Source organism: Oreochromis niloticus, linkage group LG20 (genome assembly GCF_001858045.2).
Source record: "Oreochromis niloticus isolate F11D_XX linkage group LG20, O_niloticus_UMD_NMBU, whole genome shotgun sequence".
Classification (NCBI taxonomy): Eukaryota; Metazoa; Chordata; class Actinopteri; order Cichliformes; family Cichlidae; genus Oreochromis; species Oreochromis niloticus.
Genome location: NC_031984.2, coordinates 17,982,692 through 18,001,102, shown reverse-complemented (window position 1 = coordinate 18,001,102; position 18,411 = coordinate 17,982,692). Strand labels below are relative to the sequence as shown.

The 18,411-nt window shown below is 38.9% G+C and overlaps 1 protein-coding gene across 2 annotated transcripts in view; it reads left to right on the top strand.

The window, feature by feature from the left end:
* Positions 1 to 18,411, top strand: part of cacna2d3a (calcium channel, voltage-dependent, alpha 2/delta subunit 3a) — a 114,502-nt gene that overhangs the window by 33,060 nt on the left and 63,031 nt on the right. For both annotated transcript variants that reach the window (XM_013273215.2, XM_003448287.4), the window contains exons 4-5: positions 5,702 to 5,761; positions 17,730 to 17,892. In XM_013273215.2, coding sequence (XP_013128669.1) covers positions 5,702 to 5,761; positions 17,730 to 17,892 — 223 coding nt within the window. The remainder of the gene's footprint in view (positions 1 to 5,701; positions 5,762 to 17,729; positions 17,893 to 18,411) is intronic.

Here is an 18,411-nt window from a genome sequence, read left to right as displayed (position 1 = left end):
CCAAATGTCAGAAAAAAAGAGGGGGCGGATGGAGGTGGGTGGGATGAAAAGTGATGAAATGGGAACAGAATTTGTGTTTAATTCAGTGGGAAGACATCACTTATTTACATTAGAGATCTGGGAACCATTAGACAAGCAAGGTTTCGTTTAAGCTTTAAGACACTGCATCTAAATAGATCTTAATTAAAATGTAACATATAAATCTAAGCAAACTGTCAAATTACATTTCATATAACAGATATCTTTCTTAATAGAAATGCCATCATTTTTTAGGGGGAATTTGATCTTTTTTTTCCCTAGTAACTAAGAGTCCTGTCCCGTTAGCATAGCAGGTCTTGTTAGCACTGTATGTGTAGCTTTTTACTCTGTCAACAGTGAAGGCTTGTGAATGTGCACGCTTGTATAAGGGCGTGTGTTTTCAAAGAGGCAAAAGGGCTGTTGCTGTGTCAGTTTAATTATTACTGTCATCTCATACCAAGCCAAAGCCTCCACAGAATGGTTTGAGAAGAAAAGTAATTTCCTCTCTTTTTAAACTGCATCATACATTTTGGCAGGACCACCTATTGACAAAAAGACATGGCAGGCTCATTTGAATTTTTGCGAGACACACACGAACGCATGCAATCAGACAGCATGCTACCTTGTGTACGCCCACAGCAACGCAACATGCACACAAAGATAAACACACCACCTGGAGTGTTCATCCTGGTGATATGGGGGAATTGAAATTCACAGGAGTAAGGAGTATCTACTTATCTCTAATGTGTTTTTCCAATTGAGAGACTCCCTGCTACTATGCAAGTTATTTTTCCCCTAGAGCTTTTAGTCCCATCTTATTGCTTGGTAAGTTAAACTGCATTAATAATATGTCAGAACTGATTACAAGAGGTAGAAAATAAGTGTTTAAATGTTCGGTAGAGTGCAGTAGAGCGGAAATTACAACAAGCCATATATTCCTTAATGTATTCCTTGAGAAAATGTAATGCTTTGTAACGCTTAAATCCAATTATTTTTGTCTGAACCAGATTAATTGGCTCAATTCTGATTGGAGGGAAGTTCAGGTTACCTTATAACTCTATACATGGACACACATGCATACAGTTTATGGACTCATGATGCATATAGTACATGCATTCTTGCACATATTTAAGGACTGACATTTGCAAAAGAAGCAGAATAGGTCAAGGAGCTTATACTTCAAGGTGTCAGCTGAGAAAACGATTAACACTCACACGCACGCACAAAAATAGACCATTACCCACTCACAAATGCTGACAAGTATGTTTGTATCGACAATGGCTTTTGCAAGCAGCAGCTGACATTTTGTTGGGAGTGTGAGGCTAAGTGATCAGACCTTTAGAGAATGCTATTCTATCATTCCTCTTTCATCCTCCCTTTATTCCACCGTCCTTATCTTTGTTTGTTCCTCGAGTTCTCAGCAAATGTACCTGCCTGAGGTTTTTTTGTGTTGCTTCACAAACACACACACGCACACATAGAAAGAAGACATCCAGGTCCTTTCTGCGCTGCTTCTCTCTCTCAGCCTCTCATAGATCATAAAGAAGGTTGAACAAATGTATACATAAATCAATAGCCAACTAGATTGAAGCATAGAATGACATGCAACAGTATGCAATGGCCAGGTGTGTTGCTATGGTGAAGAAAATGATTGGTTGGACTCTAGATTACAGCGTTCAGTTCCCAAAACAGTCTGCCTGCGCACACAAGAGCGGCAGCGCAACACACACATGCACTAGCACATGGCCTGGCTGAAATAAGCTGGCTGATTGCAGTAATTTTACTGGTAAAGCCATTTGAATGGAAATGTGAAATGGAAGTCTATTACTAAAACTCATAGACATCAGGACCAGCTGTGAAAGAGAGAAATTACTTGCGATAAGAACTTACAAAGTGCATCAGTAGAAAGAAGTACAAGGAAGCATTGCTGTGTGCGTCTGTGTGTTTGTGTGTTGAATAGAGATTCCTGAGAGTCAGTCCTGCTGCTCTCGGCTCGAAAAGCCCATTTCTAGTCCTGCTTCTTTATACTGAGAGAATTATTCTAAAACCTCCTCACAACACAATATTTATTTTAATGAACAAACGCCCCCCCAAAAAACAAGGTTACTCCAAATTGTGCTCATTTTTTAAAAATGTGCACACGGATGAGAATCTTTTTCTCTCTTAAACTGTTCCTCCAGTACTTTGTACAAGCCATATCAGCAGATCTACTACACCTGTTAAAAAAGCTAGTATATGCTATCAATTAGTACTTTTTTATTTTCTTAAGAGTTTTCCTTGGCAAGAGATCAAGGCTGTAAGGCTTGGCACAGTTATGTCATAAATCATCATTACTAACACCAGAGTCCCTTAAAGTTTTGTCTTCAGTTCTCAGTTCTCAGCCATACTCAGACTACTTATTGAGAATAACTGTTAAGACCTCTCAACAGTTAATTTCCATTTTTAGCACAGACGACTGGAGCTATCTAAATGTGGACATATTAAAAGAATTGCTCACTGGCATACCCATTACTGGACCTAAGCCCTTGGTGTAAGAGTTGGACAGGTCAGCAACTTTGATTATACATGATTACATTATATTAGTTTTACCCGAGTGATTCAACTGAGTGCTGACAGAGTATAATATTACTTGGAGTTCTTGCCATACTTTTATCATGCTAATGATCTGATAACCAACAGTTACATAAATGCTTGTTATTCTGTCTGTTAAACTGCAACAAAAGCAAAGATAAACATGAGTAACCTTTGAGTAAAATTATGAATGCTCATTTGGGCTCTGCAGGGCAAACACCTTGGACTTTGAACTGCTTTAAGGCATGGCTAATTCTCAAAAAATATAATCATCAACTCACATTCTGTGGACCAAGCTCAAGACAACTCAGAGACAGTTTTATGGATCCATTCAGGCAACTGAAGGGGAGTTCCATAGAACAAGCAGCTAACTAAGGTTTTCTGATGGTTTAAACCATTATATCTATAAACTATCTGTTAAGTGAATTTAATGCAAGACTTGGAATATTTTTTTAGTTAATAATGTTTGGTGTTCTGAAAGACATTAAAATAACACAACACGCCTACTTCACTTAACGAGGTGTGGGGTTAAAATATTTGCTTGGCCTTTGGACAAAGGGTCAAAGGGGAGAGTCCATTTTTCAACTCACAATTCCACACACAACACCCCATAATGAGAAAGAGAAAAAAATGCTTAAAATTCTTGAAAAAATTTTTTTTTTTAAAAAAGACATGTGCATTAGTATTCACAGCCTTTGCTCAGTAATTATTTGAAGCACCTTTGGCAGCATTTACAGCCTCAAGTCTTTTTGAGTATAAGGCTATAAGCTTGGCACACCTATTTTTGTGCAGTTTCTCCCATTTTTCTTTGTAAATCGGATCTTGCTCCATCAAGTTGCATGGGCAGCATTAGTGCACTGGCAGATCTCTCCAGAGATGTTTAATTGGGTTCAAGTCTGGGGATTAGCTAGGCCCAGAGTGGTCCTGAAGCCACTCCATTTTTATCATGACTGCGTGCTTAGAGTCATTGTCCTATTGGAAGATGAACCTTTGCCTAGTCGGACTTCCAGATTGCTCTGGAGCAGGTTATCATCAAGGATGTCTCTGTTTGTTGCTGCATTCATCTGTCCCTTAATGCCAAATAGTCTCCCAGTTCCTGCTGTCGAAAAGCATCCACACAGCGATGCTGCCACCACCATGCTTCACTTTGGGGATAGCATTGGCCAAATGATGAGTGGGTAACTCATCATTTGGCCAATACGTCATCAGACCAGAGAATTTTGTTTTTCATATTCTGATAGTCCTTCAGGTGATGTTTACTGGAGTGGCTTTTACTGACTACTCTACAATACAGGCCATTGGTGGAGTAATGCAGAAATAGTTTTCCTTCTGGAAGGTTCTCCTTTCTCCACGAGCAATACTGGAGCTCTGTCAGAGTGGCCTTTAGGGTATTGGTCACCTTCTTGATTAAGGCCTTTCTACCCTGATCACTCAGATTGGCCGAGAGTCCTGGTGGTTCCAAACTTCTTGGATTGACTACAAGAAAGCCTAAGACACATGCATCCTGGAATGCCTAGAACTAGACAAGATCAACAGGTTCCTTTGATGGGGATATGGCAAACAGCACTAGAGGCCAACTTCAAGCCAATAGCACAAATCACCATCAAGTGCGGAGATGGAGATGCTCTGTCGCCACTGCTGTTCTACATAGGCCTAAACCCTCTCAGTGAGAAGACAAGACTCATTGACAAGACTGGCTACAGATACGGAATGGAGCAATTGTCAGCCACCTCCTCTACATACCAGGAGTGAACGAGACTTCGAGTCACTGATCCACACCACTAAGTGTCAACAGAAATGACATCGGAATGTCATTCAGACTGGAGAAGTGTAGTTGGATGGTAACAAAGAGAGGGAAGGTAGTCAGAACTGAGGGGGTCGAACTACCAGAAGGTACCATTGCAGACATCGAGGACAGCTACAAGTACCTGGGAATCCCACAGGCAAATGGGAACCACGACAAGGCTGCTAGGAAAGCTGCAACCACCAAATACTGCAGAGAATAAGGCAACTCCTGAGAAGTCAGCTGAATGGGAAGAACAAGATCCAGGCCATCAACACCTACGCCTTGCTGGCAGTCAGATACCCGACTGGTATAATAAGCTGGTCAAAGGAGGCGATAGACATCAAGACAAAGAAAGCTCCCGACCATCCATGGAGAGTTTCACCCCAAATCCACCATCCTGAGACTGTATACTGAGCAGGAAGAAGGAAGCCAAGGACTATTCAGTGACAGAACCACTGTCCATGATGAGAAAAAAAAATGGATAAACTGTCTAAAGTTAATTTCTACAAACTTTGTGAGCTCTGAGCATAAACGGACAAAATGGATAATGCAAAAATGACAATTTTATGCATTTAACAATTTTGTGCTACCACAAAAACAAAAATTTGCAACAACTGAAAGAGTGAACATTTCTGTAATGACTCCACATTCAGAAGTACTGAAACTGTTAATTAGATAGAAGGGGGCCTCTTTCTTTTTCTGTTTTATATGATAAACTCCATCTCTTAAAATTGTTAATTTTCCATGATTGTATTTCATTTGCAAACAGTAGCATCAGCCTGCCTGCTTCTCACAGGCTTTTTTCAAAGGATGATTATTCTCATTAGCGGGAGATAGGGTGAAAGAAGGCACAGATGACTTATAGGCACAGATATACCCTCACCCACATAGAGGCACGCACAGCAGACGGTAACAGCAAGAGGGTGATAATGGAGTGTATGTGTGTGTGCGTATGTTCGTGTGTCATCACATGTTGTTGTTGTTGTTGAGTTTATGAGCGAAAAAGTGCATGTGTAAAACAGCATGAACTGATGAAGGAGTTTGTTGTCATAGTGTCCAAAGGCGGTCATTACTTCTACCGCTGAACCATTAAGGAAAATAGGCTCTTTTCGTGAGATAGCCCAATGTCTGTCTTCTATCTGTGTGTGTATATTTGTGCGTTTCCTAAGGGGTTGTAGTGTAGCCTAAGTGCTAAGGGTGCTTTTAAAGCTGGTCGTAAAGCTTTTTTCTGTATGAACGTTTCTCCACCTATTATTTTTGACCCACTAATCAATTCACTTTTTTACTCAAGCTATTCTATTTCTCTTATTTTCTCTACTGCTGTAGAGGCTGGTAGAGGCAGCAGAGGAAGCTCACCTTCAACATGAAGAGGATCCAAACCTACAGGTGTGTATCTCTCGGACAGACACTAGTATTCTGACAATTCAACCAGCTAAATAATTCAGTCATTAATGATGAAAATAATAAAGAAAAAGTATCAATTTGCATCATGTTTTATAAATAAGTGTTTACATTTGTTTTTTAGGTTTGTAATTTTTGTCTGCTGTTATTATAGAGAAATAATAATACTTTTGGTAGTAATATTAATAATAGTAGCAAACCTTATTTCTACTCACAGCTTTGTGAATTATGTAGTTAATGTCATCTAAAGAACAAAATATGATTACTATTTTTGCAGAGTTACAATTAATTTACATATTTTGTAAAATTCAAATCTGTTTTAATACAACTTACAGCTTTTATCCCAACTATAATCCACATTATTATTCAACATCTTATTTACCATGTTTGGAAGGGGGTTCCTGAGTCTTCCCTGGGCCCTCCAGTACATACCCAGATCACTTCACCTAAAAGGCATCCTGGTCAGATACCACTTCCACTGGCTCCTTTTGATGTTAAGGAGTAGCAGTTTTACTCTGAGCCCCTCCTAAATGACCAAAGCGCACATACCCTTCAGAGGATCCCAATTTCTACCACTCCCTTCCATAATCTTTATTCTTTCAGTCACTACTAAGATCTTGTGACAATGAGGGATGGTAGGAATAGTGATTAATCTTGATCAGTCTTGATTCACTTTCATGCACAGCTCTCTATTCACCACAACAGACTGGTGTAGCAGCCACACCTCTCAATCTTCTGCTTTACTCTTCCTTCATTTGTGAGCAATAACTGAGATACATAACCACTTCCACCTGGGGAAACAGCTCATTCCGAAACCACAGTAGGAGTGGGCACTCCACCCTTTTAATGCCTGGCCTCAGATTTGCTAATTCGAATCCAAACCACTTCACACTTGGCCGCAAACAGCCCCAGTGCAAGCTGGAGGTCATGGCTTGATGAAACCAACAAAATCACATTGTCTGCGAAAAACAGAGACAAAATTCAAAGACCATCAAATCCTCCACCCTCCATGCTCTACCCTTGGCTGACTTAGAAAAACTATCCATAAAAATTACGAACAGAATCTGTGACAAACAGCAGCCCCTGTGGAGACCAACAACCACTGCACTGCAGGGAGTTATAGTACACAATTTGCCTCATGCTTTTCCAAGGCATGCTGGGACGTGACAGGAGCAAGCAAAGGTAACACCTTTTCCACCTGGCCATTCTATAGTAACATCAACAGGTGAAATTTTCCTTCACTCCCAGGAGGATAATTGCAGCTCTAATGGGGGCTTGCAATGTGCCCATATCAGCTGTAATTTTCGTGTGTAGTATGACTAGGGCATTCCCCTACTGTCTCAGGTAGATCCTGTGATGCTTTCAACATTCTGATAATACCCCTCAATAGGGCGAGGGTTAAGGGGAAACTCTGTGCAATTATACTGCAAATCCTTATTTTTAGTTGAACAAATCTGGAGACAGTAAAGGCGATGCAGTTGCACCTACAGATGTATAATAACTAAACATTTAATTGCATGGGGGAGGAAACATATCTAGTTTGTCAAATAGATATGTAAAGCAAGCAATAATAGTCATGTTTTTATATCTGAGTATACTCTGTGGGAAACACCTTTTGAGTCTGAAACATAAATCATGAATTATTTATGGTGTTATATCTCTGTCATATTCCCACTCAAACATTCAACACATTCTAAATGACTCCCTGGGAGTTCCATCCTCACTTCTGCAGACTTGGGTAAATGCATTCAGCTAATCATTTCTGTATACACACCCCCAAACCAAGCTTCTGCTCTCATGGTTCTGCCTCAAATCCATTTGAGCAGCTTTAATTTTTAGAGTGCAGCTTTGTATTTTGTGTGTGTGTGTGTGTGTGTGTGTGTGTGTGTGTGTGTGCAAGAGAGAGAGGCAGAGAGAGGCAGAATATGTGGCGGGGCTGTGTTCACTTGATATTTTTGCCAGAGTTTGTTCAAGCATCTAGCACATCTCAGAAGTTTCTTAAAGTAGGAGGAGCAACAGCAGAAACTTGAGTTTTAAAGAGGAAATATGATACTAAGTCGACTTGGGAGTATTTGCTGGAAAACTACTTATAAATTGCTTGGCAGCCGTGTTATGTGTGTTAGTGACAGTAGCAGCGAGTATGTGTTTACTCTGTCAGGTTTTAAAGGTATTACAGTGAATATCCTGTGGTGTTCTGCTGTCATTGGTTATTAAGGAGGATCAATTGCTAAATTTAACCACTGACTGTTGTCCAGCTCTGCCCCTGTCATTTCTTTTTTTTTTTTTTGATGTTCTTGTTTTTTCCACAAACTGAAATTTCCCTCCTTCGATCTGTAAAGGAAAATTACACCATTTAACACTCTGACTGTGCTTTAAAACACTGCTCACACCCAAGTGCACACATTCACACACATATAGGAGACAAAACAAAAAACAGAAACCGCTCCGTTTAACATAGTTTTAACTAATAATTTATTCATAAACAAGGGCAAACAAAACTGTCTTCTTCAATATTGGGTTGGAAGTATTGTATATAGTTCTGCAGTTCTGCATGGTTTGTGGTCATGTGTATGTGCATTTGTATTTGATATTTATGGAGTACCGGGTTTGTCTTTTTTGTTTGCTATGCAGCTTAATATGCAGTAACATTGTGTGGGATCACAGTGGTGCTTTATGCTGATAAGTACTTGGTGGTGATGAGATGAGCATTCTTTTGTTTTATTTTTAATGCTTTTTAGCTTCAGAAGTTGATACTGGTTAATAAAAAACAGTAAATTGAGAGTTTTGCATTTTCTAATATACAGTTATCAAGATACCTTATACTACCATACCTATATAATGTGTCTGGAGACAAAGAGGAGACAAAGGGAAAGAAAAAGAAGATGGTGAGAGGGAATGAAGAAAGGAAATATAAACATGTAATTTGACCCAACTAAAGAATATTGTTGCCCACTATGACTTCTGTCTTGTCACTGGCAGGAGCAAAGCAAAAATAGCATTAGTAGCACAACTAGAATTAGAGTACTCTACATTTTCCGTAATACGTGTTTCTGATATTACCCCAAACTGGCAGAAGATGGCTACAAAAGCTAGCCGTGAATCAACAAAGCTATGCAATGCAAGAGTGCTTTACCAGTAGAGTAGCATGCTGAAGGCATGCAGGTTACAGCCTTGCTTCACATTCACTTTGAACTGAATAAAGTCTGTCACATTGCTGAATTGAATAATGGGTCTGTTCCTTTCCTTTGGGTGACAGGGATTTGGTAGTGTAGACATACCGTGCTGCACAAAGAGAAATCTGGAGAGGAAGGCGAGGTACTGGTTGTGTCATTTAATATCAAAATGAGAAACAAACTGAAGAAACCAACTGGAGTACTGCTCCAACAGTACACCATGCAAACCAAGCTGACTGAGAAGTCTGTTGTATTTTGGAAGGAATATATCCAACAGCTGCAGACACCAAAACCTGTTATGGAAGACAAAAAATAAAACAAAACACAGAGTCTGAAAAAGGTTTTCATGAGACACTCTAATTTCAACATGCAATGGAAATACATACGTTGCCAACTGTGGTTTTTTCAGCAATAACATTCATACACCAGCTCAGTTTCTTTTATACCATTTGCTGGCATAGCAAACTCAGTATCACTCAGCGTCATGCTGTGCGTCACTTCTAAACTAATAATTAATTGATCACTAACAGCAGAGGAGGATAAAAAGACTGTTGTTACAGGTATCACTGAGATGACATCAGTCCTAATATTTAGACAACTTTGTGTTGTACTAACAGATATATTGGTAAATTTTAATTGTCACAGACAAAGACAGACTTTGCATTGTGTGACGACCTCATACGTATAATAATCACTATTTCTTTATCAGGCTCATCATGGTGGTACTAGATCATTGTCTTTGTTCAGTATGCTTGTTAGCGTGCCTATGTTTGGTTTATCTGATGGCTTATCTATGGGTAACTGGGCTAATACGTTATGGTAATTAAATTAAATTCTGTAATAAACATATTTCTTTTTATTGTAAATTGTGTTTAAATTGTCTGAGCAAAAAAGTGAAATGATTAAGCATTCTTGAGGTGTGATCATGAAATGCAGAAGCTGTTTACCTGCATGTGAACATGCATGTATATTTTTGTAGCACTGTACGTGTGCACCTGTGTAGGTGTGCATGGTTCATGTCTGTACTGCTCTGATGGTGGCATTTCTAATAGCACTTTTTACTGCAGAACATGGTGAATAGATGGTAATTATTGCCAGCTGTGCTAAAAATACCACATCCTGTAGGGTGAAACCTCCTCCATCACTATTCTGAGTTTATTATAAAATGTTTGTGTGGTTTATTGCTATTGGATACATATTTGGCTGGCAGCGATTTGATAGGAATTTCCTTATCTATCCTTTCCAGAGCTCTTCTGCTTCCATGTGAAATTGGCACGGTAATCTGCTGCGATTTTCCTCTCTCACTCTTTTACCCGCATTGCTCATGTACTGTAAATAGGAAAGCAGAGAGCAGTCTCCCATGCACTCTCCAGCCAGTGAATCCTTCCTTGGAGGTTGGAAACAAACAGCCAATTGCTAAGCCCGATGTTGACTGAAAATGTGGCCCCAGTCAGGAGGGAGCAGTCAGAAAGAAATGCTTAATCTGTTTTTTTGTTCTCATACTCCCATGTCTGGGGTATTATCGTAGACTGCAGAGAGGTAGCCACTTGCTTGTTGATTTGCCAAGATGGCGTGCTTAATAATATCAAAAATGTTTTGACCCATGTCTCTGCCTGTGTTTTCAAAGTATTGCCTGCGTCAATGTCCTGTCACATGCATGGGCACTTGTGTGATTTTAGGATTTTTTTAATAGCTATTTAATCAAGACTAGGCTTTGATCGCCCATTGTATATTGCACAGTTACACACAACTGGTTGAGACGGATGGGTAAACTACCCTTAGCATGGTTCTGCTAGATTTCTTCCTGTTAAAAGGGAGTTTTTCCTTCCCACTGTCACTTATAGAGGATTATTTGATTGTTGGTTTTGTACCTTATAGTATGAAGTGCCTTGAGACTCTGTATGAATAAACTTGAATTGAATTGAAGTGAAACTTACCCACAAAGTAGTCTGAAGTACTTTGTTAACAGTGTCACAGAAAATGGTTCAGAAAGGTTCCCCACAGAGACAGAAACAGTGTTGATTGTTGAGTGAGGCAGTGGAGGTTTGTAATATTGAACTGTCTCCTCAGCAACAAGCACAAAGAGCATCAAGAGAAAGACACATGCCAGTTAGACCCCATGTTGCTTAAAGCAAGCTAAAGTTTGATAAAAGTGAAGTATGTAAGGTTGTAAATTTTTCATTAATATGGGTGGATGTTAGTTCGGTAACAATACCAAAATAGCATAATGTGAAACAACACTGTAGAATATTGTTAAGTGAGAATAAAGAAAAGACTTAAGTACTCACATCAAACTATTTGCAAGCATTGGACTATTTTCTGTGTGCAGAGCAAGTATCAAACTTGGAAGCATAGTCTTCATTTTTGTTCATCATGCTGTGTCTACCAATAAACTTAAGTAGTACCTACTGGTATGTTTTTACATTTACCCACATGCAATAATATAAAGCTAACTTTAAAACTAAGAAAAGTGGATTTAAATCTTTGATGCAAACAAACTTTGTTCATCACTTTTAACAACCATAACTGACTTTTTCCTCTATATTTCTACAAGCTCCAAAGGAAAGGTCGGATAAACGCAGATAATTTCTATGTCACCTGACGAGGCAAGATAGAAACTCTCAAACACATCTGTGAGAGATTTGTCGTCAGGTGTGTTTGTGCATTATGCCCCCATGTGGCTTCTATAGACTTCCAGACATGTTTGACTCAGAGTTGGTGAGCACAAAGTTTAAGCTGCGTGAAGTAGGATTTCAAGTGAGGCATATAAACTCTTACTTGGCCTTTTCCTCCAAGTTATTTACTCAATCTGCTGTCTTGTTTACCCCCTGATTACCTATATCCATGCCCCCGGTTGTTTTCGACTCGCATTTTCACACTCTGGGAGTCTTCTTCCTTTCCAAACTGTGGCAAAAAGAGCAGAGAGGTGCGCGGGGAAAAGAGTCTAAGTCAAGATTACATTTAAACGTGAGCACCAGAGGGTGGGGCATCATGGTCAATCCTTTCCAAATCACATGTTGTGTCTTTTTCTCTTGAGGCTGTTGATCCACTGTCTGACTTTCTGCAGGAAAAATATTAAAATCACCAAAAAGTGTATGGTAGCCTTCAGATATATGGCTTGTACTAAACTGCATCGGTGCTCCTCTAGGAGACAAATTAAACTTTTGCAGTGTTTGCTTTTTAGTTTTTTTTTTTCATTGAAAAGCAATATTTTGACCAATCTGTAACTAAAAAAATAAATACGAGTTGATAGAAATATACTACACTCAACTCAGTTTCCATTGTGCAGTGTGCAGCCAGTGTTAGAGAGACAACCACTTTGTAATCTAGAGACAATATCAGCATTATGTGCTTCTATTTGTAAGACATTCCTGCAAAAGTTGCACAAATCTTCACATGTAGAAACTTGTGAAATTTCCAGAGAAACACTGGAGCACATTTACTAAAATAGCAGAAGCAAAAATTAGATTAGATTATAATAATTAGAGAAGGCCTTTGCATAAGTGTGCATCTGAACAGGTGTGCCTAACAAAGTGGTTGGTGAGCATTTGTTAAAAGGCTAATTTTCACTTAGCGATCGGTCTCATGGTTCTATATGTTCAAAAGTCGCGCCAAAGAATTAAAGGCAGAAAGTGATTGTTTTTGTAAATCCACTTAGCATTATCGTGTGATTATATCAAACTCAGTGCAGTAATAATATTTTAATGTGAGGTGGTACATATTACACAATAAATGTATCCTTTTTGGCATGCATTTTGAAAAAGGGAACTGAAAAGGCTCCACTTTTTACCTTTTGCTAACCCTTTATTCATCCTCTCCCTCTTTGTCTGTCCCACACTAAGTGAGTGGGTGCTGATGGTACAATCTCTCAACGTAATGCACCGCAGCGTTAAAGATCAGGTTGTTAACACCATGATCTGGGACTGCATTAGCGGCACTGGGCACTCCTTTACTGTAATGCTGGAATGGCATAATTGACGTACTCAACACAGACACCCACACTTGGACACACATGCACACACTTGCACAGCCTCAAATCATACTCGGAACCCTGCATAGATGCAGAGACACACACACACACACAGTTACACATCATGGTTTGCCCTGGACTCCATTCAGACACCCACACTCACTCTCGCACTATTGAAAATGTGCAATTTTAATCAAAATTAAAGACAACATACTGTGAATATAAATGAGTTTGTTAGCAGATTAATTAGCTGTGTTATGTTTTACTTTTTTTTAAGCATTGTGTTTTCTATACTTTGAATTGCTGTTGCCTCTGGTGACTTATCTTTCTCATTTCTGTTTTTCAAAACAATTAACAGTTAAAATATGCACAGCTTTAATTGTTTCTTTCAATTGAGTCGTTTTTAAGTGTTGCTCTCCGTCTTCTAGGTAGCCACTTCTATAAGAAACCTTTGTTGTTTAAGTGTATATAGATAGGTCACAATGTTTAAAATGTCATTTAAAAAAAGTAATAATTTTAATGGGAACCTCAAAATAATCAGAAATAATCATAAAGAATACATAGAAACAGTTCTCCACTTCTATTTTGTTTCATAATCAAAATTGAGCATTTTTGGAAGCATTTTTTAGTTGGTTTTCTTCCATCGGCGCTGCAATCAGGGGACACTCACCTTAATTTACTCGACTCTTTAGTGCTATGACAAAGTGACAGACAAGCAGAGCAGTGCTTACTACAGCTGCATCCACACTGAAAGAGATTATCTCATCACGCATCACCTATTAGCTGATTGCTGGTCGCTTGCAGATGTTGCACACTCTGGTTGCCTAGGTAACTCTTTAATGTATTTATTACTAGGTCATATGTCATCCAAAACTATACTCTGCTCTCATTGTCACTAGCTTCAATCGCTCACCTGGAACTCGAGAAAATTTTATACTTGGGAGCCGGACACTTGCTGTTTCCAGTGATTATGCTGCTAATGGTGACTTGAAGTTACAAATTACAATTAACCTTAAAAGGTATCTGATTAACCCATCGCTAGGGCAACACTGATTTAAAGCATCAAATCACTGAAACTTTATCACGATACAGAGGTTGCTTAAAATAAATTGAAGAGATTTTAGACAGAAAAAAAAAATGTCTGTCTAGTTTTAGTCTCGGTGGATAAGTAGCAGATTTGAAAGTACGTCTCAGGAGGGAAAATGAGGCCAATAATTGGAATGGGCTAAGACATATCAATATGTCTGAGTGGATGACTGTACAAAAAAAAAGATCCAATTTACTGATGCAACAAAACGGTAAGGAGGCAAGCATGAGACAAAATGTGTTTCAAATCCACAGTGAAAAACTGTTTGTTAGGGAGTGGGGTACCTCCACTGAATTGTCTACACTCTGACAAAGAGAAAGCAGCACTTCAGTCTTCAGAGACATGCTGCACACTCTGGTTTCCACCTTCATGAAGAGGAATACATCCCCCAGCAGGATAATGCCTGCTAACATACAGTATGTCAAAACGTTACATAAGAAGCACTTAAACGCAGTTGAAGAGCAAAGAGTGCTGAGTGTTATGGACTTAACCTCCACAGTACCTGAGCTCAAACTTATTTGAACATTTATGGGGCACTCGGTAACTGAAAACGCCAACCATTCCTCATATCGCTAGAAGTTCTTTAGGATAACAACACCGTTATTCAGTTTTTATTCCAGATCTAGTTAAAATAAGGCAAAGGTATTCTAAAACCCAAAATCTTTTTATTAGATTCGATTACTCACTAAAATAAAAAAAACTTTGATGTGTTTATATTTTAATCATAATAATAGTAATAGTGCTAATTTGTATTTTACAACAGGTGGATTTAAAAAAAAAAAATTCCACCTGTTGTACAGGCAGGGAATGAACAGGCAGATGGGGGAGGGATATTAGTCTGTGACAACCTGGAAGTGCAACAGTTTTCCCACAGATATAGCTGATATTAGCCAAGTCACATAAATGCAGAAGGGAGCCAATGGGAGCTGAACACCAGGAAGAGACAGAAGGTGGTGAGGAATGTACAACAAGCTAACAATGGGAAATAAGAAGCAGACTGAGCAGGAACACAAAAGGGGAAAATTGAGTTGAGAGGCAGAAAAGCAAGTAAATGAGAGAATGATAGAAACGGTACAAAAGACACAGCGTGAACAGAGTGAAGACACAATGGAGCTTTACCTTAAGCACGTACAGTCAATTGAATATTTAGCAGCCACAAACACAAGAGTTGTAATTTTCATTACTGCCATTCATACAGTCTTTGTGCAATGCATGTATTTCTTATGGAGATGGAGCTCTGAGAGGTTTAAGTACAGTTGTGCTGTGGCTGAGGAACTCAGGGCTTCTTTATCAGTGGATAAAGGTACAGTTGTCAAAGATAGATAGATCAAGTACAATAAAAAAAATAAATAAATAAAAATCTTGCTATTATTTACAACCTCACCAGATTTCTCAATTTCTAATAAAGGGAGATTCTGGGTTCCAGATCAAGTGGCATTGTAGACAAGATATATATTATAATACATTATTAGAATGACATAAAGCTGTGAACACAGCTAACATATTATTGCCTTTCACAGTTCCGTACAGTCCAAATCTATTTTTAATATTTTCTATTTGTCCCTCTCAGCAGCTTCATCTCATCTCCTTTCCTGATTTGTTTCTATAATTATCATTAAGCAGTGAAAATTAATTCTGTTTCACTGCATTTGTATTTGTTAACAGCCTGATGTTTCATAGTTACTAGACTATAGTTACAGGCTTAAAGAAAATCCTTTAAAATATCCTCACACTTCCTTCTATCTTTAAAGGCACATTTTGAAGTGATTCCCCAAAGCAAGACAGCAGAACTCAAATGAAAATGCCGATGTCAGAGTCAGCTAATTTAAATTCTGTTCATTCTGTTGGACTGAAAAACACAGGTACCGTACCGGTTGTAGAAAATAGATGGTATTCCAAACATCATAAAGGTCAATGTGCCTACGATTTTTTTTTACAAGTCCCTGAAGTGAGTCGCATACTAATGTACTTGTACTGTAACTAAATGCTTACGAATGCAATCTCATGCAGTAGCTGATGTTGTGATGTTGTGTTTGCTTATTTAATCTGCTTGCTGCTCCGTATGTTTTGGTCATTTCATCTTGTTTTTTTCTTCTCTTGCTAAAACCGAGTATAGTGAAAGATGAAAATGCTTGGACCGATCTTTTTAAGTTTTGTGTTCATGCAAGAATAGAAAGAGTCAGGTAAAAGCCTAAAAATATGGAACATAATATGCAACACTGATCTCCCTCACCTTGAAATGGCAGTGTTCCCCTTGATAAAAGGCTAATAAGTCTAATCAGGCCTGATTAATTACACCGATAGGCACTGTTGTTGCCAGCCTAATTGATGGCTTTATCTGTGTTTTGCTCTGTGCTGAAGGGATGATGGTGCTTCACAGAGACGCTAGAAAGATTTAGCCCAAATGAAGGTTACTGGTGCCAGAATAGAGAACTGGGTTGATGGGGCAAGGGGTTCTTCCATCCCATGTAGAAAAGGGCCTACTAAGTGCTTGCCTCCATACAGACTGACTCTTTACTTCAGTCTGCTGTCTTTTCAGTTACAGCTTATGCCTCAGGAAGTCCAGAGAGTGTCTGTACCCCTCTGAATGATAGCACATGTACTGAGGCTTTGTATTAGACTTGAGGGAACGGCTATTCATTTTTGTCAAGAGCCCTTTTCAGACCTTATTCTGTTTGATTACAAGAGAAATCATTGTGACTGTAAGCCATGTAATCGCCACTGCACACCTGCCCAAGGGAGTGTTGCTACTGCTACTGAGAATAAAAACAAAGTAAAGGATATAGATTTTTCAATTAAAGTAAGGAAGAAATTAACCAGAGCTTAAAAGCATTTGTTATTCTAAGGACCCACATAGCTGTAGTCATTTTGAAGAAAACTGTATTTTGTTTAAATTAAATATAGGGGTGGTGGTTTGAATGTCACCTAAAATCAATTTGGCATCACTTGGGAGTTTTTGGCCACACTTGTAAACAACCCTGAAAAGGATAAGTGGAAGAGGATGGATGGATGACATTTTTTTTTTTATTTGGGCACAGTTTCACAACTAAAGACTGTTTTTATATCAAAAATAGTGTGACACAGATAGAATCAAGTCATGATAAACATTTAAACATGCTGGTTTCAGCTTGCATGCTTTTTGTACCTCTGTATATATCTGTATAGTTTATTTCCATGTAAACACTGAGATGTTTTTCTTTCACTTGCTTCACTATGTTCATCTGATTGTTGTCTTTTGTTCTGCGTTAACTGTAGCCTGTGCAGGCATTGCCCTGTATGGTATCTCAGACTTAAGAGCCTTTGGGATGCTGGGAGTCATGTGCTCTATATTTATCCAGCTTTATGATTTATTAATAGTCTCCCCAGTATGCGCAGTACTAAAAATACACCAGAGCCAGTACATCTAGCTAGAAAGGGAGTGTTCAGAGGTTTGAGGAGAGATCTGTCAACTCAGCAGCTTTCAACTGTAACAACATGCACGTCTGGGATCATCCAAGGATTCAGGTTACCACAGCACGCAAACTACTTTCTGATTCAGCGCTTTAAGTGACCCAGTACTTCTATACATTGGATTCTACCGAGTGATTGGGCAAGCTGAATATTGAAACTGAAATGCATGACTCTGTATGGCAGCTTCAGGGACTTTTTAGCTGTGTTGTGTATGTTATGTTGTGTGTGTGCTTTGTTTTATGTCTGTTTCTCTCTCTTTCTGTCTCTTTCTAGTATGAATACTTTAATGCAGTGCTGATCAATGAGGTGGATGAGGAGGGGAACAGTGTAGAGCTGGGAGGGGAATTTATCCTGCATCCCAATGACCACTTTAACAACTTGTCAGTCAACCTCAACCTCAGCGTGGTACAAGTGCCCACCAACATGTACAACAAAGGTACGTTCACGACCCCCAATGTAAAGTAAAAGTGCTTATGTTCAAAATGCATGTGCACAATACTGGCTTGGTTTAACCCTTAAATGGGTGAGAAAAGATATGTGGTAACTAAATGGACATCAAAATTGACCCCCCCATGACTCACTGTGAGGGTGTAGAACCACATGGATTTCTCCCAGCCAATCAGCAAAGATCAGGTTATGTGACAGTGACACAATTGTATCTGACCAATCAGTAATGGCCTGGAGCATTTCAGACATCAATGTTGTTTTACAATTTGAGATACTAGGTTTTTCGCCCCTACCTACTCCCACACCTGTGGTCATAGCATTAAAACAAGCTGTGGTATGTGCATGAAACCCATGTGTTTTTATAGTTCAACAGTTGATCTAAATGTTGAGATCATTTTTATTGTTGTTGTGTCACAAAAAAATGACTAAAAACACTAGTCTAAAAATGTGGAATCAGCAAAAATGTTGGTGTGTGAGCTAATGCGCATGTCAGGAGGCAGATTTGAAT